General features: G+C 37.1%; 1 protein-coding gene across 1 annotated transcript in view; it reads left to right on the top strand.

Moving 5' to 3' along the window:
• The window catches only part of PCDH11X (protocadherin 11 X-linked), a 586,654-nt gene that overhangs the window by 123,228 nt on the left and 437,414 nt on the right, over positions 1 to 26,012 (top strand). Inside the window, exon 3 of the mRNA XM_078063863.1 lies at positions 1,271 to 3,784. Coding sequence (XP_077919989.1) covers positions 1,271 to 3,784 — 2,514 coding nt within the window. The remainder of the gene's footprint in view (positions 1 to 1,270; positions 3,785 to 26,012) is intronic.

Genomic DNA, 26,012 nt, shown 5'->3' with positions numbered 1-26,012 from the left:
AAGATGGCCCTGGGCTGACCTCCAGCTCCAGAGCCAAAAGTTCACAGTCCTCCCTCTTCAGTAAACCCTCTGGGATCAACAGTGTTCACTTTTGTGTGTACTAAACTCCAAAGACTCCTTCGGTGTGTGCCCACAGTGATCCTCCTGGGGGGAAATCTGAGGGTCCCATGTTACTGCCCTTTGTTTTGCCCTGACGCTGAGAGCGGTCACAGGATCATTGCATGTACCTGCTCCACTCTGGCTCCTGGGGGATGGCTGAGTGTCGCCATACTGTCCTTTATGGGCCTGCCACCCTGAAACTATTGCCTGGTTGTGGGCACACCCGTTCTGTCCCTCCTGGAGGATGACAGATGGTCTGCACGGTCCAGTCCTTTGCAGGGTTCTCAGGCAGCAAGCAGTCACTTGATGGCCCAGTTTGCAGTTTATGGTGACCAGAGCTAGGAGTCCCCTCCTGGGCTCGCTGACCATAACCAGTTTCTCCACTCCACTGCTTGGGCACTCTATCGGCTCAGGCATCCCCATTAGTTCTATGACTTCTAGGATCCTGAGACCACAATGACCCACCTAGAATTCTGTCCTTTCCATCCCCTGAGCCCCTTCAGACAGGGATGTCTCTCACTGGAGCAGATTTCTAAGGGTTCTGAATTTATCCTCCAAGGCTATATCACTTTCTGGTAGCCAGCTTATGGAGGCTTCCTCCCCCCCCCCCGTTTATCTCTTGATATCTCCCCTCAGATTCACATCTCCACACCTCCTACCTTGCAAAAAGCAGTGGATTTTCTAACTGTAGAGTTTCAGATATTTTTTTCTTACATCTCAGGCTGAGTTCATGGGTGTTCAGAGTGGTTTGATAGTTATCTAGTTAAATTCAAGGGTCCAGATGAAATGAGGTACCCTACTCTACTGCCATCTTGCTTCAGTCAATTCACTCATAACTGAATTCACCATATGAAACACTGACAACTCTTTATACTTTTTCCTTTTGTATACTTTAATACTTTATATCAGTGAGTTACACTTATTACCATAAAATGCCATGAACTGAAAAGCCCTCAGACCATCTTAAAGCACAACTCTCTAATTTTACAAATTCATGGAGATGTTAAGCAATTTGTTTGTGGTCACAATACTAGTTACAGACAGATTCGGGACTTAGAACTTAAGTCTTCTGACACCTATTTCTGAGCTGATCCTCTGTCATGTGGCTTCAACAAATTGAACACTGGTCTCATTACGTAAGTTAAAATATGTTTCATTGTATGTTTTCTAGGGTCAAAGTATTTTTGGACTTGATGTCATTGAAACACCAGAAGGGGACAAGATGCCACAACTGATTGTTCAAAAGGAGTTAGATAGGGAAGAGAAGGATACATATATAATGAAAGTAAAGGTTGAAGATGGTGGCTTTCCTCAACGATCCAGTACTGCTATTTTGCAAATAAGTGTTGCTGACACAAATGATAACAGCCCAGTCTTCAAGGAGGATGGGATTGAAGTCAACATACCAGAAAATGCTCCTGTAGGTACTTCAGTGACACAACTTCATGCCACAGATGCCGACATAGGTGAAAATGCCAAGATCCACTTCTATTTCAGCAATCTAGTCTCCAACATCGCCAAGAGGCTATTTCACCTCAACACCACCACTGGACTTATCACAGTCAAACAACCACTGGATAGGGAGGAGTCACCAAACCACAGGTTACTGGTTTTGGCAAGTGATGGTGGATTGATGCCGGCAAGAGCAATGGTTCTAGTAAATGTTACAGATATCAATGATAATGCCCCATCAATTGACATAAGATACATCATTAATCCAATCAATGGCACTGTGGTTCTTTCAGAAAATGCTCCCCTCAACACCAAAATTGCTCTCATAACTGTGACAGATAAAGATGCTGACCACAATGGCATGGTGACATGCTTCACAGATCATGAAGTCCCTTTCAGATTAAGGCCAGTATTCAGTAATCAGTTCCTCCTGGAGACTGCTGCATATCTTGACTATGAGTCCACAAGAGAATATGCCATTAAATTACTAGCTGCAGATGCTGGCAAACCTCCTTTGAATCAATCATCCATGCTCCTTGTCAAAGTGAAAGATGAAAATGACAATGCTCCTGTTTTCACCCAGCCTTTCATAAGTCTTTCTCTTCCTGAGAATAACTCTCCTGGCACCAAGTTGACAAAAATAAGTGCAACGGATGCGGACAGTGGGCACAGTGCTGAGATCAATTATCTGCTAGGTGTTGATGCTCCATCTGAATTTAACCTAGATAGTCATACAGGCATTCTGACTGCAGTGAAGAAACTGGATAGAGAAAAACGGGAAAAATATTCCTTCACAGTTCTGGCAAAAGATAATGGGATGCCATCCTTAGTAACCAATGCCACAGTTTTAGTGACCATTCTTGATCAGAATGACAACAGTCCAATTTTTACTCACAGTGAGTACAACTTCTATGTTCCAGAAAACCTTCCAAGACATGGCACAGTAGGACTGATCACTGTAACTGATCCGGATTATGGAGAAAACTCTGCAGTCACTCTCTCCATTTTAAATGTGAATGATGACTTCACCATTGATCCACAGACTGGTGTTATCCAACCAAATATTTCATTTGACAGAGAAAAACAAGAATCTTATACTTTCTATGTAAAGGCTGAGGATGGTGGTAAGGTATCACATTCTTCAACTGCCAAAGTGACAATAAATGTGGTCGATGTCAATGACAACAAACCAGTTTTCATTGTCCCTTCTTCCAATAACTCCTATGAATTGGTTCTACCATCCACTAATCCAGGCACAGTGGTCTTCACAGTACTTGCTGTTGACAATGACACTGGCATGAATGCAGAGCTTCATTACAGCATTGTAGGAGGAAACACAAGAAGTTTGTTTATAATTGACCAAACAACAGGCAACATCACACTAACGGAGAAATGTGTCGTTACAGACCTTGGTTTACACAGATTGATAGTTAAAGCTAAGGACTTAGGACAACCTGAATCTCTCTTCAATGTTGTTATTGTTAATCTATTTGTGAATGAGTCAGTGACCAATGCTACATGGATTCATGAACTGGTGCACAAAAACATTGAAACACCAGTGACCCCAAATATTGAGACAGCTGATGCATTCTCACCCACCAGTGACTATGTCAAGATCATGGTTGCTATTATTGCTGGCACCATAACTGTCATCCTTGTTATCTTCATTACTGCTGTAGCAAGATGCCATCAATTGCCACACATTAAGGCTGCTCAGAAAAACAAGCAGAATTCTGAATGGGTTACTCCAAACCCAGAAAACAGGCAGATGATAATGATGATGATGATGAAGAAGAAGAAAAAGAAGAAGAAGAGGAAGAAGAAGCATGCCCCTAAGAACTTGCTGCTTAACTTTGTCACTATTGAAGAAACTAAGGCAGATGATGTTGACAATGATGGAAACAGTGTCACACTAGACCTTCCCATTGAGCTGGAAGAACAAACCATGGGCAAGTACAACTGGGGCACTATACCTACTACATTCAAGCCTGACAGCCCTGATTTAGCCAGGCACTACAAATCTGCCTCTCCACAGCCTGCCTTCCATATCCAGCCTGAAACTCCCCTGAATTCAAAGCACCACATCATCCAGGAACTGCCACTTGATAACACCTTTGTGGCCTGTGATTCCATCTCTAAGTGTTCCTCCAGCAGTTCTGATCCTTACAATGTTTCTGAGTGCAGCTATTCAGTGACAACTTTCAAAACTCCTGTGTCTGTACACACTAGACCGGTAGGTAATGCAAGTTTCTAACTAACCTTTCTAACTTTATTTTTTAAAATTATTTTCAGTTGAAGTAGAACTTTACAGAATCTATTGTATTGACTCCAACAATCAAAATGACTATATTCTGCAGAAGTATCAAAATAAATACATGGTTTCATTTTAAGTTTGGTAGAAAATCATGGTAAAATGACTCCTGATGGTAGGAAAATTTGGTTCCGAATGATGACTATAACAGGGGCAGTGTTGTCTGCAAATGGAAGTATGACACATCTTGCTAGAGAATATACTTGAAAGACCTTAGAATAAAGGTCCTGGCTCTGTCCTCAGTATCATTATGTGCATGAGGATCAAAACAGTCAGGGCTAGATACATCACAGTAAAGCTTTTTAGAATCTGGTAAGAAGGTCTTGGTGTTTAATGGAGTTGAGAATCCCAGCTTCACTTGGGAAAAACTGTGTCTGCTCAGGAAAATAAAATAGCATCAATATATCCTCCCTACCCATATGCTCCCAAACTGCCACAATGAAAAGAGAATGTTATTTTTAGATTAGGAACCCACCTTTATCCTGTTTCATAAAATCTTTATTTACACAATGTAACAAGAATAGGATTAGAAAAATAAAGACATGCTGCTCATTCTTATCTTCAAGCCAAAACATGAAATATATATGAGATCTCTATTTTGGACATCGATTTAAGTATTTGCATATTTGTCCAAGGTATTGAAAACCCTCCAGAAGACATTCTTAAAAGATAATGACTTTTGGATAAGAAAATATGTTTGCTTTCTTTAATGGGCCTGAAGGAAAGTATGGGCATATTAAGACCTAAGAAATCTATGTATAATAATTTAAAACCCAATAAACTTATGAAAACAAGAGCTTATACAGTGATTTTTATCTATATTCTGTGGAGAAATGATTACAAATTTATCTAGAAATTCATAAGTAAATTAAATGATTTAAGGATGGTTACTTCTTTAATAAAGTCAAGCAATAGAATTTATCTACATCTTTTCTCTTGAAATTATATCACATGTTGATTTTATTGTTTTGTCTGTGTTACTTTTAAAAAAGATCTTCATCTCTGTTTCAGTGAATAAAGTTTTTTGAAAATCTATTCAGGCTTAATAAAATGGTTGTAATGTTGAAATCAAACTGGATATCTTCTCACCAAAGTTAGAAATACTAAATAAATCTATCAGAATTCAAAATAACAATGAAGATAATAATTTACCATAATTTAGGAAATGGTTTTAAGATCGAGGTCATTCAAGAATATGCATATTTAAATTATACAATAACATTATCCATTCTTAATCACACAGTAAAGTAAGATATCACTCCAGTTGTGGGTGCATTTTTGTTACAATAGGTCCACAATTATGCTATTGCAGATAGTAAAATAGAACCCTATTCTTTGTATACAGAGTTCTGTTATGCTTTGAATGAGTTTACAAGGTACAAGGTGTGAGATGCCTAACATCTCCTCAAGGTTTGTTTTTGTTTATATGTAATCATTTATAAAGGTGCTATCATTTTCTAATTTTTACTGCTATTATTTTATTATAAACATTTCTCAATAGGAAATTATTTTTTATGAACAACAATTTCTGTGTGTTGTGTATCTTTGTGTGTGTGTGTGTGTGTGTGTTGTGTATCTTAATAACACTTTCCCCTGGACTAAATTTGTGGCTCACTTAAAAATGTATACAAAGCGGGGATGGTTTGTGAATTACATTAGCAGATTATCATTTTTGCTAGATTGGCTCATGAAGTTTGTTAAAAGAGTAAATTCTGGTTTCAACGGTTTTTGAAGGCATGGAGATGTTTTACGGGTTAGATTTATTATACTTGAGAATATAAATGTACAGTAAGCAAGGCATAAATGAAGAAAAAATTGAAATATTTTCCAAATATCCTCCTCTTTTTATTTGTATTTTTTGATATTTTGTAATTCTTAAAAAGTCAAATAAATTAACAACTTTTTCCACAATGACATTTTCTTTTGTTTAGCTAAGAGATCTTTTCCTAAACACAGGACAAATAACTTCATGAGATAGGCAAAATATGAAAAGTAAATGCTAATTAGAATAAGTTCTTTGTTATCACTAGGTTTTTATTAGCTAAAAGGACCATCCTACAATCAATTTTCAGATGACTTATTTTATTTTTTCACATCTTAAAAAAATAGATAAATTATATATTTTCTGTCATTGGTTCACATTACTAAATTACTAAATATCTGCTGGACATGAATTGGTAAACTTAGGCAAATTAATATAATATTAAAAATAATTTGATTCTTATATTTTGTGCTACATTTGCAATATTCTTCATCCTTTCTATATATTCTTCAATTTCTGATTAATGCCAGGAGAGGCATCTTATATTTACTGATGTCGCAGAATGCTAAGATAAGTGAGCACTGAAGAAGAATATATGTATTTAAAACTTTCGGGCGCCTGGGTGGTTCAGATGGTTAAGCATCTGCCTTCGGCTCAGGTCATGATCCCAGACTCCTGGGATCGAGTCCCACATCGGGCTCCCTGCTCAGCGGGGAGCCTGCTTCTCCCTCTGCCTCTCTCTCTCTCTCTCTCTCTCTGTCTCTTATGAATAAATAAATAAAATCTTTAAAAAAAAAAAAACTTTCAATATAGGAGGTGTGTTCTTTTTAAAGAAACATCACACAAAATGGGGAAAAGTGTCAACCAACACAACAAAAATTCATTGTTCCTTAAGGAAATTCTGACAATGAAATAAAATATTATTGTTAGCAGAGGGCAAAACTGTTCCAATTGATTTTAAACAAAGTGTAAAGTACATTTTCAAAAGGAGACTTTGGGATGATATTTACATTTAGCTCATCATTCACTTAAATAGAAAATGAAAGTGAAGAAGTGAAATGGTTGTAGTAGGCTGTAATATATAAGAAGATTTATGAGAAATTTCATGTTTTCAACAGGGAATCAAATATTTTCTTTTTTTTTTTTAATATTTTATTTATTTATTTGAGAGAGAGAATGAGAGAGAGAGCACATGAGAGGGGGGAGGGTCAGAGGGAGAAGCAGACTCCCTGCTGAGCAGGGAGCCTGATGTGGGACTTGATCCCGGGACTCCAGGATCATGACCTGAGCCGAAGGCAGTCGCCCAACCAACTGAGCCACCCAGGCGCCCCAAATATTTTCTATAATTATTTTGACTCAGATGTTCTGAAAAATGATAGAGTATTCATTAGAAATATATCTGTTTGGGGGCACCTGGGGGCTCAGTTGTTAATCATCTGCCTTCGGCTCAGGTCGTGATCCCAGGGTGCTGGGATCGAGCCCTGCATCGGGCTCCTTGCTCCACCGGAAGTCTGCTTCTCCCTCTCCCACTCCCCCTGCTTGTGTTCCTGTTCTCGCTATCTCTCTCTCTGTCAAATAAATAAAATCTTTAAAAATAACTGAATTTGGAGTCAGTCAACCAGTAACCACTATTTTGTACAATATTTACTAATATATTTGTTTCAACACAAAATAATACTGCCTCATTTTATTATTTTAATGCCTGCACTCATCACTGTTCAAATAGATGTTGTAATTGTGTATCTATATAGGCATGATATGAAGGTTGATCTCAAAAGAAATGATACAGGAAAAGCAGATCTTAAGAAACCTTACATGAAATTAATCCACACCTTGTAAATGCTTCCTATATGTGCTCTTATGTAATAGACAAGTTGTTTTAGACTTTTTTTGTAGCATAGTTTTTGTCTACATTAAATAGTATATAGATTTAAGTATCTAGCATATTCAAAGCTGCTGTGATAATATAAAGCTTTGTGTGTTGTGTATAATTACTATTTTTTAATTTTTTTATTATGTTATGTTAATCACCATACATTACATCATTAGTTTTTGATGTAGTGTTCCATGATTCATTGTTTGCGTATAACACCCAGTGTTCCATGCAGAACGTGCCTTTTTAAAGAGAACTATTGACCAATTATTTCTTCATGTATTATGTTTGTTCCTACATTATTTCTGTGGTTTTATGTGGTATTTGAAATAGACATAAAATTCTAAGTTAGTCATAAACTTTTATTTTTATTGCACATGCAATATACCTTCATTGTAAAAAATAAAATTGTAGATGTATTTATGTGAAGAATTATTTAATTATTTGTTTTTATTTGAAGCTATATTAGTAAGTTTTTCTTTATAACTTAGTAATTTTGTTTAAAAGTTTCTATAACTTTTGGAAGTGTTGCACTTTAAAATTACAAAATTATTTTCTTCTTTTTATATTATAAACTATACATGCAGGATTTTTTTTACATATAGTGGTAATTCACTGATTTATTACATATATTATTTATTTCTATAGATGAATTATTGGACAAATTGATGTAATAGTATAGTTTGATTAGTTAAAAGTGTAATACAGAGGCATGCTATATATTACCACCACAAGACTAACCTCCACTCACTGAAAATACCAAGTTTGATGAAAAAAAATTTTTTTTAAAGATTTATATATTTTAGATAAAGAGAGCACAGGGGAGAGGAGCAGAGAGAGAGGGAGAGAGAGTCTGAAGCCGACTCCACGCTGAGAGTGGAGCCCAATGCAGGGCTTGATCTCATGAGCCCTGAGATCACAACCTGAGCTGAAATCAAGAGTCAGACAATTAACTAACAGTGCCACCCAGGTGCCACCCCCCAAAAAAGTTTAAAATTAAAAAGAATGCCATTTAAATTTCTGCCAAAATTTCCTTTAGAACAACCAAGTTAGGGGCGCCTGGGTGGATCATTGTTAAGTGTCTGCCTTCGGCTCAGGTCATGATCCCAGCATCCTGGAATTGAGTCCCGCATCGGATTCCCTGCTCAGCAGGAAGCCTACTTCTTCCTCTCCCACTCCCCCTGCTTGTGTTCCCTCTCTCACTGTCTCTCTTTCTGTCAAATAAATAAAAAATCTTTAAAAAAAAGAACAACCAAGTTATTTAATCATTTCTAGGAATTATAATCAACTTTTACCTTTTTCATATTCTAGCTAATCTCAATCCAAATTGCTTTAAACTGTCTCTTTTTTAAGTGATTAAGTATATTGGATTATCCACATATACAGATACTATTCATGTAGGAGTAAAATTTTTTTGTCAAGTAAAAAAAAAATCACATTGCATTAGGTTTCAGGTAGTCAAAATGATGTAATAATGAAAAAGAAGTATTTCAATGGACATTCTAGAGACATTTGCACTTTCCCCCCTGTTCTGGAGTATTAAATTTATTAATTATTTGTTGACGTACTTCATAGAAATGCTATTCTTTTGACATACAGTTAATAAGAAGGACTTCCACTTTTTTGTCTTAATACTTGAAAAACATGAGACAACAAAACAATGCTTTCATTAGATAAACTATTAGAAAAATATTTATGAAATACTACTTTTACTCTATTTCATGGTAGTCAGAAGTAAATGAATATGCAACTCTGGTCAAAAATATCATTTTTCACAGTCCATAAAATGAACTTTAAAATGTATTTACTTGTTTTATTACATATCAGTTCGAAACACTGACACCTTACACAAAAAATATTTCCAGTAATTGAAGCACAAATAGCTGTTCAGTGTCACAGCACAAATAGCTGTTCAGTGTCACAACCTTGAAGTAATTAAGAATTTAAAAATAAAATCTGACCAGCTCTTTAGGTATGTAAACACAGACCTAGTGTCATATTTATTTTTTTAAGGGTATTATTTATTTTAGAGAGAGAAAAAGAGAGAGAGGGAGAGAGCACAAGAACAGGGCAAGGAGCAAAGGGAGAGGGAGATAATCTTCAGCAGAATCCACACTGAGCACAGAGCTCAATGTGGGGCTGGTCCCACAACTCTGAGGCCATGACAGCCAAAACCAGGAGTTGGATGCTTACCCTACTGAGTCACCCAGGCGACTCTAGTCCCATATTTAAAGTGGGGGAAAAAAACACAGAAAACTAGAATTGCATGGACTCTGGAAAATTAACTTCTGAGTTCCTTAATTAGAGATTATGTTTCATTATTGATTTTATTCTTTTGATCACACCATTCAAAATTATGTATTGGGTGCGTTTTGCAGAAAACTGTATATATTATTCATACTGTTCAGAATGCATAATATTTTTTTTTCACACAAATACAGTTATTCAAGAGGAGGTACAGGGTTCTCTTCCAGATAGGTATCATGGCTTTGAAAATGTACCAAAACATCTGGATGTAAAATAGAGTTTAAACATGGGGAACTTTTGTCTACCTGGCAAATTTGTTTGAATTCATAAAGACAAAGACTTTACCTATTACTACAGAAAAAATATAATTGTTTCATTTTACATAGAAACAAATAATTTGACATGATATATAATTATCATTATATGAATTAAGAGTGACTGATAACATTTAACAACAAAGTTCCACATGGAACTACAATTCAACTTTACATATATAAATTTTAGATATCTATGGAGCTATGCACACATTTATTTCAAAAGTCACACGATTTATAGAAATAAGGAGGAATGTAAAATTGACTTTTAAGTGTGATAATTGAAAGATAGACACATCAAAGTCTAGAAATTAATATACTTAATTGTGTGTTTAGAGGAAAATTTATTTTAATTTGATTTTTAAGTTATTCCAATATAGTGGGATTAAAATGGGTTAATATATAATAAACACAGATATGTTGGCATTTATGTGTATACATTTGTGTGTTATTTTGTTTAAATTTAAGTTAGTTAATTTATAGTGTATTACTAATTTCAGGGTAGAATTTAGTGACTCATCAGTTGGATATAATGCCCAAGTGTCCTCTTTAATGCCAATCACACAATCATCCCATCCCCCAACCCACCTCCTGTCCAGCAACAATCAGGTTGTGCTCTATAGTTAAGAGTCTCTCATGGTTTCTCTCCCTCTTTAATTTTGACCTATTTTATTTTTCCCTCCCTTCTCCTATGCTCATCAGTTGTGTTTCTTAAATTCCACATATGAGTGCAATCATATTGTATTTGTCTTACTCTGACTGACTTATTTAACTTAGCATGATGCACTCTAGTTCCATCCACATGGTAGCCAATGGAAAGATTTAATTCTTTTTGATGGCTGAGTAATATTCAATTGTATATAAATACCACTCTTCTTTATCCATTCATCCATTGATGGACATCTGGGCTCTTTCCATAGTTTGACTATTGTGGACATTGCTGCATTAAGGTGCATGTGCCCCTTCAAATCACTATGTTTGTATCTTTTGGATAAATACCTAGTAGTGCAATTGCTGGGTCACAGGGCAGTTCTATTTTTAACTTTTGGAGGAACCTCCATACTGTTTTCCAGAGTGGCTGTACCAGTTTGCATTCCCACCAACAGTATAAGAAGGTTCCCCTTTCTCCATATCTTCACCAACATTTGAGTTGTTCATTTTAGCTGTTCTGACTGGTATGAGATGGTATCTCATTGTGATTTTGATTTGTATTTCCCTGATGCCAGATGATGTTGAGCATTTTTTCATGTGTCTGTTAGTCGTTTCTAATGTCTCCTTTTAGGAAATATCTGTTCATGTATTCTACCCATTGCTTGACTGGGTTTTTTTTGGTTTGGTTTGGTTTGGTTTTGGTGTTGAGTTTAAGTTCTTTATAGATTTTGGATACCAGCCCTACAGCCAATATATCCTTTGCAAATATCTTCTCCTATTCAGTAGGTTGCTTTTTAGTTTTGTTGATTGTTTCCTTTGCTGTGCAAAAGCTTTTTATCCTAATGAGGTCTCAATAGTTCATTTTTGTTTTTGTTTCCCTTGCCTCTGGAGACATGTCTAGCAAGAAATTGCTGTGGCCGAGGTCAGAGTTTGCTGTCTGTGTTCTGCTCTAGGACTTCAATGGATTCCTGTCTCACATTTAGGTCTTTCATCCATTTTGAGTTTATTTTTGTGTATGGTGTAAGAAAGTGGTCCAGTTCCATTCTTCTTCAGGTGGCTGTTCAATTTTCCCAACACCATTTGTTGAAGAGACAGTCTCTTTTCCATTGGATATTCTTTCCTACTTGTCAAAAATTAGTTGACCATAGAGTTGAGAATCAATTTCTGGGTTCTGTATTCTGTTCCGTTGATCTATGTGTCTGTTTTTGTGCCAAGACCATACTCTCTTGATGATTACAGCTTTGTAATATAGTTTGAAGTTTGGAATTGTGATGCCTCCAGCTTTGCTTTTTTCTTTTTCCATGTTACTTTGGCTATTCTGGGTCTTTTCTGGTTCCATGCAAATTTTAGGACTGTTTGTTCCAGCTCTGTGAAAAATGCTGGTGGTGTTTTGAAAGGGATTGCATTAAATGTGTAGATAGCTTTGGGTAGTATAGACATTAAACAGAATTTTTTCTTCCAATCCACGAGCACAGAGTATTCTTCCATTTCTTTGTGTCTTCTTCAATTTCTTTCATAAGTGTTCTATAGTTTTCAGAGTATGGATCTTTTAGCCTCATTGGTTAGGATTATTCCTAGATATCTTATGAGTTTTGGTGCAATTATAAATAGGATCGATTCAGTGATTTCTCTTTCTGCTGCTTTGTTGTTGGTGTATAGAAATGTAACAGACTTCTGTGTGTTGATTTTATATTCTATGACTGTATCAGTTCTAGCAATTTTTTGATGGACTCTTTTGAGTGTTCTATACAGAGCATCAAGTCATCTGCAAAGAGTGAAAATTTGACTTCTTTGACAATTTGGGTGCCTTATATTTCTTTTTGTTGTCTGATTGCCAAGACTAGGATTTCCAGTACTACATTGAACAACAGTGGTGAGAATTGTTATCCCTGTCATGTTCCTGACCTTAGGGGAAAATCTCTCAGTTTTTCCCCATTGAGGATGGTATTTGCTGTGGGTCTTTTATATATGGCCTTTATGATTTTGAAGCATGTTCCTTATATCTCTAATTTATTGAGGGTTTTATCAAGTAAGGATGTGTTTTTTTGTCAAATGCTTTTTCTGAATCTTTTGAGATGATCATATGGTTCTTGTCCTTTTTTTATCAATGTAGTGTATCACATTGATTGGTTTGCAGATGTTGAACCACCCCTGCAGCCTGAGAAAAATCCCACTTGGTTGTGGTGAATAGTTCTTTTACTGTGCTTATTGGATCTGACTAGCTGGTTTCTTCTTTAGAATTTTTGCATCCATGTTCATCAGGGATATTGGTCTCTAATTTTTCTTTTTAGTGTGGTCTTTGTCTGGTTTGGGAATCAAGATAATGCTGGCCTCATAGAATGAGTTTGCAAATTTTCCATTCATTTTCATTTTTTGAAACAGTTGCAAAAGAATAGGTATTAATTATTCTTTACTTTTTATTTATTTTTATTTATTTTTAATTTTGTTATATTATTTATGTTAGTCACAATACAATACATCATTAGTTTTTGATGTATTGGTTCACAATTCATTGTTTTCGTATACAACCCAGTGCTTCATGCAGTATGTGCCCTCCTTAATGCCCATCACCGGGCTAAGCCATTCCCTCACCCTCTCCCCTCTAAAATCTCAGTTTGTTTCTCAGAGTCCATAGTCTGTCATAGGTCACCTTTCCCTCCCATTTCACCCCCTTCATTTTCCCTTCCTTCTCCTAATGTCCTCCATGCTATTCCGTATGTTCCACAAATAAGTGAAACCATATGAAAATTCTCTTTCTCTGCTTGACTTATTTCATTTAGCATAATCTCCTCCAGTCTCATCCATGTTGATGTAAAAGTTGGGTATTCATCCTTTATGATGGTTGAGTAATATTCCATTGTATATATGGACCACATCTTCTTTATCCATTCATCTGTTGAAAGGCATCTTGGCTCTTTCCACAGTTTGGCTATTGCGGACATTGCTGCTATGGACATTGGGGTGCATATGGCCCTTCTTTTCACTACATCTGTGTCTTTGGGGTAAATACCCAGGAGTGCAATTCCTGGGTCATAGGATAGCTCTATTTTTAATTTTTTGAGGCATATCCACACTGGTGTCCAAAGTGGCTGTACCAACCTGCGTTCCTACCAACAGTGTAAGAGGGTTCCCCTTTTTCCACAACTTTACAACATTTGTTGTTTCTTGCCTTGTCAATTTTTGCCATTTTAACTGGTGTAAGGTGGTATCTCAATGTGGTTTTCATTTTAAATTCCCTGATGGCTAATGATGCTGAACATTTTTTCATGTGTCTGTTAGGCATTTGTATGTCTTCTTCAGAGAAGTGTCTGTTTATCTCTTCTGCCCATTTTTTTGACTTGATTATTTGTTTTTTGGGTGTTGAGTTTGAGAAGTTCTTTATAGATCTTGGATACCAGCCCTTTCTCTGTGGTGTCATTTGCAAATATCTTCTCCCAATCTCTGGGTTACCTCTTTGTTTTGTTGACTGTTTCCTTTGCTGTGCAGAAGCTTTTTATCTTGATGAAGTCCCGAAACTTCACTTTTGCTTTTGTTTCACTAGCCTTTGGATGTATCTTGAAAGAAGTTGCTGTGGCTGATGTCAAAGAGGTTATTGCCTATGTTCTCCTCTAGGATTTTGATGGATTCCTGTCTCCCATTGAGGTCTTTCATCCATTTTGAGTTTATCGCTGTGTATGGTGTTAGAGAATGGTCTAGTTTCATTCTTCTGTACATAGCTGTCCAATCTTCTCAGCACCATTTATTGAAGAGACTGTCTTTTTTCCATTGCATATTTTTTCCTGCTTTGTCAAAGATTACTTGGACAAAGAGATGAGGGTCCATATCTGGACACTCTATACTGTTCCATTGGTCTATGTCTGTTTTTGTGCCAGTACCAAGCTGTCTTGGTGATCACTGCTTTGTAATATAGCTTAAAATCAGGCAACGTGATGCCCCCAGCTTTGTTTTGATTTTTCAACATTTCCTTGGTGATTTGGGGTCTTTTCTGATTCCATACAAATTTTAAGATTGTTTGTTCCAGCACTTTGAAAAATGTCATTGGAATTTTGATCAGAATAGCATTGAAGGTATAGATTGCTCTGGGGAGCATAGACATTTTAACAATGTTTATTCTTCCAATCCATGAACATGGAATGTTTTTCCATCTTTTTGTGTCTTCTTCAATTTCTTTCATGAGTGTTCTGTAGTTCCTAGAGTATAGATCCTTTACCTTTTTGGTTAGGTTTATTCTGAGGTATCTTATGGTTTTTGGTGCTATTGTAAATGGAATCGTTTCTCTAATTTCTCTTTCTACAGTTGCATTGTTAGTGCATAAGAAAGCAACTGATTTCTGTGCATTGATTTTGTATCCTGCCGCATTACTGAATTGCTGGATGAGTTCTAGTAATTTGGAAGTGGAGTCTTTTGGGTTTTCCACATAAAGTATCATGTCATCTGCAAAGAGAGAGAGTTTGACTTCTTCTTTGCCCATTTGAATATATTTTATTTCTTTTTGTTGTCTGATTGCTGTTGCTAGGACTTCTAGTACTATATTGAACAACAGTGGCGAGAGTGGGCATCCTTGCCGTGTTCCTGATCTTAAGGGAAAGGCTCTCAGCTTTTCCCCATTGAGGATTATATTCACTGTGGGTTTTTCATAGATGGATTTTATGAACTTGAGGAACGTTCCCTCTATTCTTATACTCTGAAGAGTTTTAATCAGGAAAGGATGCTGTATTTTGTCAAATGTTTTTTTGGCATCAATTGAGAGGACCGTATGGTTCTTTTCTCTCCTCATTTAATGTGTTCTATCACATTGATTGATTTGAAAATATTGAAGCACCCTTGCATCCCGGGGATAAATCCCATTTGGTCGTGGTGGATGATCCTTTTAATGTACTGTTGGATCCTATCAGCTAGGACTTTGTTGACAATTTTGAAATCCATACTCATCAGTAATATCAGTCTGAAATTTGCCTTTTTGATGTGGTCTTTACCTGGTTTGGGGATTAAGGTAATGTTTGCCTCATAGAATGAGTCTGGAAGCTTTCCTTCTGTTTCTATTTTTTGAAACAGCTTCAGGAGAATAGGTATTATTTCTACTTATTTCTACTTGAAATGTTTGTTAGAATTCCCCAGGGAATCCATCAGGCCCTGGACTCTTGTTTTTTGGGAGGTTTTTGATCCCTGCTTCAATCTCGTTACTGGTTATTGGCCTATTCAGGTTGTCAATTTCTTCCGTTGAGTTTATAGGGCGTTATAGGTTATAGGTTTCCAGGAAGGCATCCATTTCTTCCAGGTTGCTCAATTTATTGGCATATAGCTGTTTATAATTTCTAATAATTGTTTCTCTTTCCTTGGTGTTAGTCGAGATCTCTCCCCTTTCATTCATAATTTTATTAATTTGAGTCCTTTCTCTTTTCTTTTGGATAAGTCTGGCCAGTGGTTTATTGCTCTTATTAATTCTTTCAAGAGCCAGCTTCTAGTTTCATTCATCTCATCTATTGTGTTTCTGGTTTCTAATTCATTGATCTCTGCTCTAATCTTAATTATTTCTCTTCTAATGCGTGGCTTAGGCATCATTTGTTGCTTTTTCTCTAGTTCTTTAAGGTGTAAAGATAGTTGTTGAATTTGGGATTTTTGTATTTTTTTGAGTGAGGCTTGGATGGCTATGTATTTCCCCCTTAGGACTGCCTTTTCAGTATCCCATAGGTTTTGTTCTGATGTGTTTCCATTCTCATTGGTTTCCATGAATTGTTTAAGTTCTTCTTTGATTTCCTGGTTGATCCAAACATTCTTGAGCAGAGTGGTCTTTAGTTTCCAAGGGTTTGAATTTCTCCCAAATATTTTCTTGTGATTGAATTCCCGTTTTAAAACATTATGGTCTGAGAGGATGCAGGGAATAATGTCAATCTTTTCGTATTGGTTGAAACCTGATTTGTGACCCAGTATGTGGTCTATTCTGGAGAAAGTTCCATGTGCCCTCGAGAAAAATGAGTATTCTTTTGTTTAAGGTTGGAATGTTCTGTATATGTCTATGAGGTCCATCTGGTCCAGGGTGTCATTCAAAGCTCTTGTTTCTTTGTTGATTTTCTGCTTAGATGATCTGTCTATTGCAGAGAGTGGAGTATTGAGGTCTCCTACAAATAGTGTATTGTTATCAATATGACTTTTTATTTTGGTTAACAGTTGGCTTACGTAGATGTTTGCTCCCATGTTGGGGGCATAGATATTTACAATTGTTAGATCTTCTTGTTGGATAGACCCTTTAAGAATGATATAGTGTCCTGGGCTGCCTGGGTGGCTCAGTTGGTTAAGTGACTGCCTTCGGCTCAGGTCATGATCCTGGAGTCCTGGGATCGAGTCCCGCATCAGACTCCCTGCTTAGCAGGGAGTCTGCTTCTCCCTCTGACCCTCCACCATCTCGTGCTCCCTCTCTCTGTCTCATTCTCTCTCTCAAATAAATAAATAAAATCTTTAAAAAAAAAGAATGATATAGTGTCCTTCTGTGTCTCTAACTACAGTCTTTAGTTTAAAATCTAATTTGTCTCATATAAGAATTGCTACCCCAGCTTTCTTTTGAGGTCCGTTGGCATGGAAGATGGATCTCCATCCCTTCACTTTCAGTCTGGATGTATCTTTAAGTTCAAAATGAATCTCTTGTAGACAGCATATGGGTGGGTCCTGTCTTTAATCCAATCTGCAACCCTGTTCCGTTTTATGGGAGCATTTAGGCCATTAACGTTGAGAGTAGTTATTGAAAGATATGAATTTATTGTCCTCATGTTGCCTTTGAAGATGTTGTTTTTATAGATTGTCCCTGTAAATTTCTGTTGTATATCACTCTTGGGGTCTTTCTCATTTTCTAGAACCCCCCTTAATATTTCTTGCAGGGCTGGCTTAGGGGTCACATATTCTTTCAGTTTCTTCCAGTCTTGGAAGCTCTGCATCTCTCCTTTCATTCTAAATGACAGCCTTGCTGGATAAAGTATTCTTGGCTGCAAGTTCTTCTCATTTAGTACCCTGAATATGTCTTGCCAGCCCTTTCTGGTTTGCCAGGTCTGTGGATAGGTCTGACTTTATTCTGATGTTCCTCCCTTTGTACGTAGGGAATCTCTTCCCCCTAACTGCCCTTAAGATGATTTCCTTGGTTCTAAGATTTGCCAGTTTTACTATTACATGCTGGGCTGTTTGCCTGTTTTCCTTGATCTTGGGAGGGGTCCTCTTTGCCTCTAGGACATGAATGTTCGTTTCATTCCCTAGATTAGGGAATTTCTCAGCTACGATTTGCTCAAATATATCTTCTAGTCATCTCTCTCTCTCTCCACCCCCTCAGTGATCCCAATAATTCTGACACTGGAACGTTTCATGGTGTCACTTATTTCTCTGATTTTATTTTCATGGATTTTGAGTTGTTTTTCCCTGGCCTCCTCTTTTTCCTTCTTGTCTATTAATTGTTCTTCTGGATCACTAATTCTTTCTTCTGCCTTGCTTACCCTAGCTGTTAGATTATCTAGATTAGATTGGATCTCATTAATAGCATTTTTAAGTTCTGCCAGTTCAGCTTTCATTTCTGCCCTTAGAGACTCTGTGTAGCCTTTAATCGATTTCTCCATTCTAGCTATTGTCTTCACAATTGCTACCCTGAATTCCATCTCTGACATCTTGGTTATATCTGTATCCATTTGTAAATTTGTGACAGAATGCAGTCTCTGAGTCTTTCCTATTTGGGGGGTTCTTCCTCCTTGTCATTCTGTTGAGGGGTGTACAGAGTCCAAATTATTGACCACAACCCAAGCAAGATGCACCTGTTTTATAGGGACCTTATTGTTGCCAGCCTCTTGTTCTCCCAGCCTGTCTTCTGGGGGAGGGGCCTGCCATGCTGTTACTCAGACAACCCTGTTTGGGCAGAGTTGCCCTACCCCCTTTTGCAGGGGATGGGCTCTGAAAACCGGTTTTTGGAGCTTTTTTTCTCTCGTGGTTTTCCTTGGTTGCTTTCCACATCTCTTCTGAGAGTCAGAGCAGAAGAGACCGTTTCCAACCTTCTGCCTCAGAGCAGAGAGATCGCCGTTTGTTCTTCAGTGAACTCTCCAGGCCGCGCTATCTCTTTTTCTGTCTGTGCTGCTATAAACTGCAGCATCCTGGGTTGTGGGTCCCTAAGCTGTGCTCCCAGTCTTCATCTCCAGGTCAGGGCTTGTCTCTGTGCTTTGTGCTTCTAAAACCTCCAGCTGCCCCCAGTTCCCCCACACGGCCCCACTGCCCTGGTTTCAGTCTCAGGGGCTGCCCTAAAGTCCTTTCCCCGCCCCTACAGCTCTGTGAGTCTGTGCCTGGTCACCAGCGCAGGAGGCTATCACTCACCGGTGGTGTAGGATCGCCAGGGCTCCCTCCCCCTCCGTTTATCTTCTGATATCTGCCCATGGAATCATGACTTCCCACTTCATACCAGGAAACCAACTACCTGTGATATTCTGTTTGTAGAGATCCAGATCTATCTTCTTACATCTCAGGCTGATTTCATGGGTGTTCAGAGTGGTCTGGTAGATATCCAGCTCAATTCTGGGGACCAGTTGGAATAGGGTCCCCTACTCCTCCATCTTTTTGAAACTTGATTCCCAGGTGTTTTTGCCTGGGCAGAGTTGCACTGCCTCTTGCCAGGGGACTGGGCTCAGTGTAAGCTGCTTCAGGTTGTTCTATGTTCCTTTTGTTCCCTGATAGCTTTCTGGTCCACTTTGGAGGAAGAAAAATAATAAAACATTGGGCACCTGGATGGCTCAGATTGTTTAGTGTCTGCCTTCGGCTCAGGTCATGATCCCAGGGCCCTGGGATCGAGTCCTGCTTCTCCCTCTGCCTCTCTCTCTCTCTCTGTCTTTCAAGAATAAACAAATAAAATCTTTAAAAAAAAAAGAAAAAAACCCCACAGAAATGGCAGGATCTGGATCTCCCGCCCCAGAACCCAATGATCCCAGCCCCTACTCCTCAGTGCACCTTCAGGGAAAAACAGTCAAGCCCCTTTTTATGTGCCAAACTCCAAAGACTCCTGAAGTCTTTGGTGCACACCTGCACCAAACCTCCCTGGGTTTGGGTGGTTCTCACCAGTGCCTCGCTGTTCTCTGGTCCCTTGCCATGAGAGTGGTTGCCTGATCATGCATGCACCTACACTGCTCCTCCCAGGGGAAGGGTTCTGCTGCTTCCTGGGCCCCTGCTCCGGAAGCAGTTGCCAGATCATGTGCATACTGGGCAGCTCCTCCTGGAGGAGAGAGGGCTCTCAGCAGTTTTGCTACTTGTTGGGCCCCTGCTTGGAGAACTGTCACCTGGTCATGCCTCGGTTCATGGTTTATGGCATACCTAGCTGAGAGCCCACTTTTGGGCTCACTGATTGCAGCTGGCTTCCCTGCTTGGATGCCTGGGAACTGCAACACTCAGGCACCCCTGCTCTTTCTGTGACCCCAGGGATCCTGAGACCATACTGTCCCACCTATGATTCAGCCCCTCTTCACCACCTGAGCACCTTTCAGACAGGGATGTCCCTCAGAGGAACAGACTTCTAAAAGTTCTGATTTTGCACTCTGCTGCTATATCAGTTTTCAGTAGCTGGCTTAAGAAGGCTCCTTCTTTTATCCTGCAGTTTATCTTCCAATATATCCCCTCAAATTCACTTCTCCACACCACCTATCTTGCAAAAAGTTGTCACTTTTCTATTTGTAGAGTTGCAATTCTTTTCTTAGATCTCAGGTTGAATTCACAGGTGTTCAGAATGACTTGATAGATATCTAGCTGAATTCAAGGGACAAGACTAAATGGGAGTCCCCTATTCTTCCATCTTCCCCAGTTCTCCCATATCTTTTTTTTTTTTTCCCCCAAGATTGTTTTGGCTACTCTAGATTCTATTTATTTCCATATGATTTTTAGGATCACCTTCTCTCAAAATTATGCAGTTGGAATTATAATAGTTACTACATTGCATCTGTAGATCAGTTTGAATAGTTTTGTCATTTTAACAATATTAAGTGTTCTTATCTATGAACACAAATATCTTTCCATTTATTTAGAAATTCTCTAATTTATTTCAATAATATTTTCAATTTCCACTATACAAGTTTTGTGCTTCTTTTACTACATTTATCCCTAAGTATTTTATCCTTTAAATCTTATTGTAAATTAAATTATTCTCATTTTTATTTTTGGATTGTCAATTCTACTGTATAGAAATTCATGTAGGATTTTTTATATCCAAGACCCAGTCATCTTCACATAGAGGTAGTAGTACTTCTTCTTTTCTAAGCCAGATGATGTTTATTTCTTTTGCTTGCCTAATTGTTCTACCTAGAATTTCCAGTGTAATGTTAAATGTTAGAACAGATATGTATATATTTTATCTTAGCAAGGAAGTATTTGGTCTTTCATCATTAAATATGATGCTAGCTGTGGTTATTTTATTCTTGACCTTTATCAGGTTGAGGATATTTCCTTAGAGTTCTTATTTATAGTTTTTATCAACAAGCTGTATTGACCTCATTGTGATTTTAGTTTAAAAAAAAAATGACTTTAGATTACTAGTGAACCTATATGTCCCATTGCCCAAAATTCACTAGAAGAGAAATAAAACAAAACAAAACCTTGTGAACATAATGTTTAATCCATGCACATCTCAGCACACAGTTAAAACTGGTTAAATGTAGAATATTGATATGAGCAGTGGATGTATTCCAACAAAAATTAGGTGCTTAGAAAAACCAAGAGATTGTTCTTAAAGGAATATAGATTTCTATGTTGAAAATGAAGGAGTCTTGAGACACCTGGGTGGCTCAGTTGGTTAAACATCTACCTTCAGCTCAGGTCATGATCCCAGGATCCTGGGATGGAGTCCTGCATTGGACTTCTTGCTCAGCAGGGAACCTGCTTCTCGCTGTGCCTGATGCTCCCTCTGTTTGTGCTCTCTCTCTCTCTCTCTGACAAATAAATAAATAAATAAAATCTTAAAAAAATGAAGGAGTCTTATCATTACATATTTGGAAATATTACAGTCATGGTGTTATTGAACTCAAACCTGTCCATGAACCTGATGCAACATTCCTGTCTTTCTCCTCAATATCAAAATTATTCTTATGTATGTATATAATGAATGAGAACTGCTTTTAAAATAAAATTACAATGAGTTTAGTAAATAAATAAATATTTTCTCATTACATTTGTTGAGAAATTAAGAATAATAACAATCATAAAGTTTTTGATTTATGAAATATTTGCTTTTCAAAAATCTAGATCATTCTTTACTTTTACTCATTTTTTTATTTAAAGATTTTTATTTATTTATTGAGACAGAAAGAGAATGATAGAGAGAGAGCATGAGAGGAAGGAGGGTCAGAGGGAGAAACAGACTCCCTATTGAGCAGGGAGCCCAATGCGGGACTCGATCCTGGGACTCCAGGATCATGACCTGAGCCGAAGGCAGTCACCTAACCAACTGAGCTACCCAGGTGCCCCACTTTTACCCATTTTAAGTACTCCTTAAAGACCACTTACTATAAAATATGCTATGAAATAAACTGAAGAGATTTTAATCTAGCTTCTTAAATTAGAAAATCTAATATAAAGAGACACAGTCATCATGTTGGTGTTTTTGATGCTTTTCTTATTTATTATTATGATGATATAACATGCAAATCTATCCTAATGACTGAACTACCCTTACAAATTAAACTTCAATTTAAAAATCCCTTTTTCATATTTGCTATTTTATTCATTTTGTTTTGGTCAAGGTAAACTTGTTCTAATTAAGCTGATGTGGATTTTATTTTGTTTTTGTTATTTACAGTAGAATATTGTGCCTATCTTCAGCTACCTCCTTAACTTCAACAGATAATTGCTCAGAATAGGGGTGTAGTTATATAGGTCATATCTTTCTTTTTGCCTACATTTTTTCCAGTCATATTTCAGAAAGCTAACTTCTTTTTTTCTTACTAATTTTATTTACTTATTTATTTATCTCTTCTCCATTAACAATTTTATTTTTATTTTTTATTTAAATTCTAGTAAATTAAGTTATACTGTAATATTGCTTTCAGGAGTAGAATTTAGTGATTCAACACTTACATATAACACCCAGTGCTCATCACAACAAGTGCTCTCCTTAATACCCATCACCCATTTAGCCCCACACCTGCTCACCTCCCCTCCATCAACCTTCAGTTTGTCCTCTGTAGTTAAGAGTCTCTCATGGTTTCCCTCCCTCTCTTTTTTTCCCCTTTCCCTTATGTTCATCTGTTTTGTTTCTTAAATTCCACATATGCATGAAAACATACTGTATTTGTCTTTCTCTGACTGACATATTTCACTTAGCATAGTACACCCTAGCTTCATCCATGTCCTTGCAAATGGCAAGATTTCATTCCTTTTTTATGGCTAAGTAATATTCAATTGTAAATATATATTGTGATACACACACACACACACAACATTTCTTCTTTATCCATATGTCAGTTGATGGACATTTGGGCTCTTTCCATAATTTGGCTATTGTTTATAATGTTCTTATAAACATTGGGGTGCATGTGCCCCCTCCAGTCTGTATTTTTGTATCCCTTGGGTAAATACCTAGTAGTGCAACTGCTGGGTCATAAGGTAGTTCTATTTTTAACTTTTTGAGGAACCTCCATACTGTTTTCCAGAGTAGTTGCCTGAGTATACATACCCACCAACAGTGAAAATGGTTCTCCTTTCTCCACATCCATGCCAAAATCTATTCTTTCCTGTGTTGTTAATTTTAGCTATTCTGACAAGTATGAGGTGGTACCTCATTGTGGTCTTGATTTGTATTTCCCTGATGATGAGTGATGTTGAACATCTTTTCATGTGTTTGTTGGCCATATGGATATCTTTGGAAAAATGTCTATTCGTGTCTTCTGCCCATTTCTTCACTGGATTGTTTGTTTTGGGGGTGTTGCATTTGATAAGTAATAGATTTTGGATATCAGATTTGTCATTTGCAAACATCTCCCATTCTGTAGGTTGTCTTTTAGTTTTATTGTTTCCTTCACTGTGCAGAAGGTTTTTATCTTGACAAATTCCCAGTAGTTCATTTTTGCTCTTGTTTCCCTCGCCTTGGGAGATGTATCTAATAAGAAGTTGCTATGGCTGAGGTCAAAGAAGTTGCTGCCTGTATTCTCCTCTAGGATTTTGATGGATTCCTGTCTCACATTTAGGTCTTTAATCCATTTTGAATTTATTTTTGAGTCTGGTGTAAGATAGAGGTCCAGGTTCATTCTTCTGCATGTTGCTGTCCAATTTTCCCAACACCATTTGTTGAAGAGAATTTTTTTTTTTATTGGATTTTCTTTCCTGCTTTGTTGGAGATTAGTTGATGATATAGTATGGGTCCATTTCTGGGTTTTCTCTTCAGTTCCACTGAGCTGTGTCTGTCTTTGTGCCAGTACCATACTGTCTTGATGACTTCAGCTTTGTAATATAGCTTGAAGTCCAGAATTGTGAAGCTTCCAGTTTTGCTTTTCTTTTTCAAGTTTGCTTTGGCTTCTCTGCGTCTTTTGTGGTTCCATGCAAATTTTAGGATCATTTGTTCTATTGTTATCCTCAATTGGGAAAACCTGAGAGCTTTTCCTCTATGGTCAGGAACAACACAACGATGTCCATTCTCACCATTGTTATTTAACATAGTACTGGAAATCCTAGCCTCAGCAATCAGACAACAAAAAGAAATAAAAGGTATCTAAATCAGCATGGAGGAAGTCAAAGTTTCACTCTTTGCAGATGACATGGTACTCTATGTAGAAAACCTGAAAGACTCCACCAAAATTTCCTAAAACTGATACATGAATTCAGCAAAGTCACAGGATACAAAATCAATGTACAGAAATCTGTTGCATTTCTATACACCAATAATGAAGCAGCAAAAAGAGAAATAAAAGAATTGACCCATTTACAATTTCACATTGGAAACCATAGAAGATAAACTATGAATCCATAATTCCATTCTCTATTTAATAATTGTATCATCGTTTTAATATCTGAATGATGACAAGTTAGAGAAGATACATATTATACAATTATTATTCATTTATATTTGGCAGACCAGTTTAACACTTAGAAATTTTATTATTATTATTATTTTAATATGCAACTAAAAGAGAGAGTTTTCATTTGCCATAATCAAATGAACATAATCATATGTAACTAAAAGGGAGATTTTTCATTTGACATAATCATTAGAAGACTTCTGGCAAGCAAGATTATAGACTGATGGTAGTGATAAAGACATTATTTGTCTGTGTGTTTTGTCTGGGGAAAGGTTAATTAATCTTTACCAAAGATTGGGGGTGTGAATAATATTAGTACTTATTGATATTCAGCAGATCCTCTTCGTGGTGCAAGTATATAGTTTATATACAGTAGTTTATATAAAGTAGATTCCCTTTATGATTTTTTTTAAGTGGAGACAAAAATGATGCCAATAACCTAAGCTGTCCTCATGGTATTATGTTTTTCATTGCAGGAAATAGTTAAATCTTCAGTAGTTTAGCTTCATCTATATCGTATTTATTTCTCTGAATAATGGGGACATTATAATTTTTGATTAATTGCAATCACATTTACTATTTTGAGCACAGATTTGCCCTATAAAATTGCTGCATTTTTCTTTCTGATTTCAAAATCATACTTTTATATTTTAAACACTGCTGCAACATGTAACAAATTATTGTATATTTCTCCATTAAAGAGATTTATGCATGGAAAGGCTTCCAAGTGAAAGACACACTTTTAAAAGTGCGTGGTAAACATATGAATTATTTCTATTCTCACACTTCTTAGAAAAATTTAAAAATAAATGTTTATATAAAAATCTGGGGCACCTGGGTGTCTCAGTGATTAAGTGGCTGCCTTCTGCTCAGATCATGATCTCAGAGTCCTGGGATTGAACCCTGCATTTGGGGTCCCTGCTCAGCAGGGAGTCTGCTTCTTTCTCCCCTTGCTCGTTCTCTCTCTCTCTCTCTCTCATGTAAATAAATAAAATCCATTTAAAAATCACCCTATATCAAGCTGCTGAATAATCAATTGACCTCAGGGGTTTTTAGCTCATTCAATTCCTATTGGAAAAGGGTATTTTAAAGCAAGGGCTTACCACCACCCCTACCCATGCTCTAACAATTTAAAAAATCTTTGAAAGTGTATTACTGCTATTTCTGAATTATATGTTTAGAATCCACTATCAAAGCATTAAAAACTTTCATAGTCACCTTTAAGGAATTAGAAGTCATTTATGAGATTAGCCCATATTTTGGGGCGCCTGGGTGGCTCAGTCGTTAAGTGTCT

The sequence above is a fragment of the Halichoerus grypus genome, chromosome X (assembly GCF_964656455.1).
Source record: "Halichoerus grypus chromosome X, mHalGry1.hap1.1, whole genome shotgun sequence".
Classification (NCBI taxonomy): domain Eukaryota; kingdom Metazoa; phylum Chordata; class Mammalia; order Carnivora; family Phocidae; genus Halichoerus; species Halichoerus grypus.
This window is presented reverse-complemented; position numbering and strand designations above follow the sequence as displayed.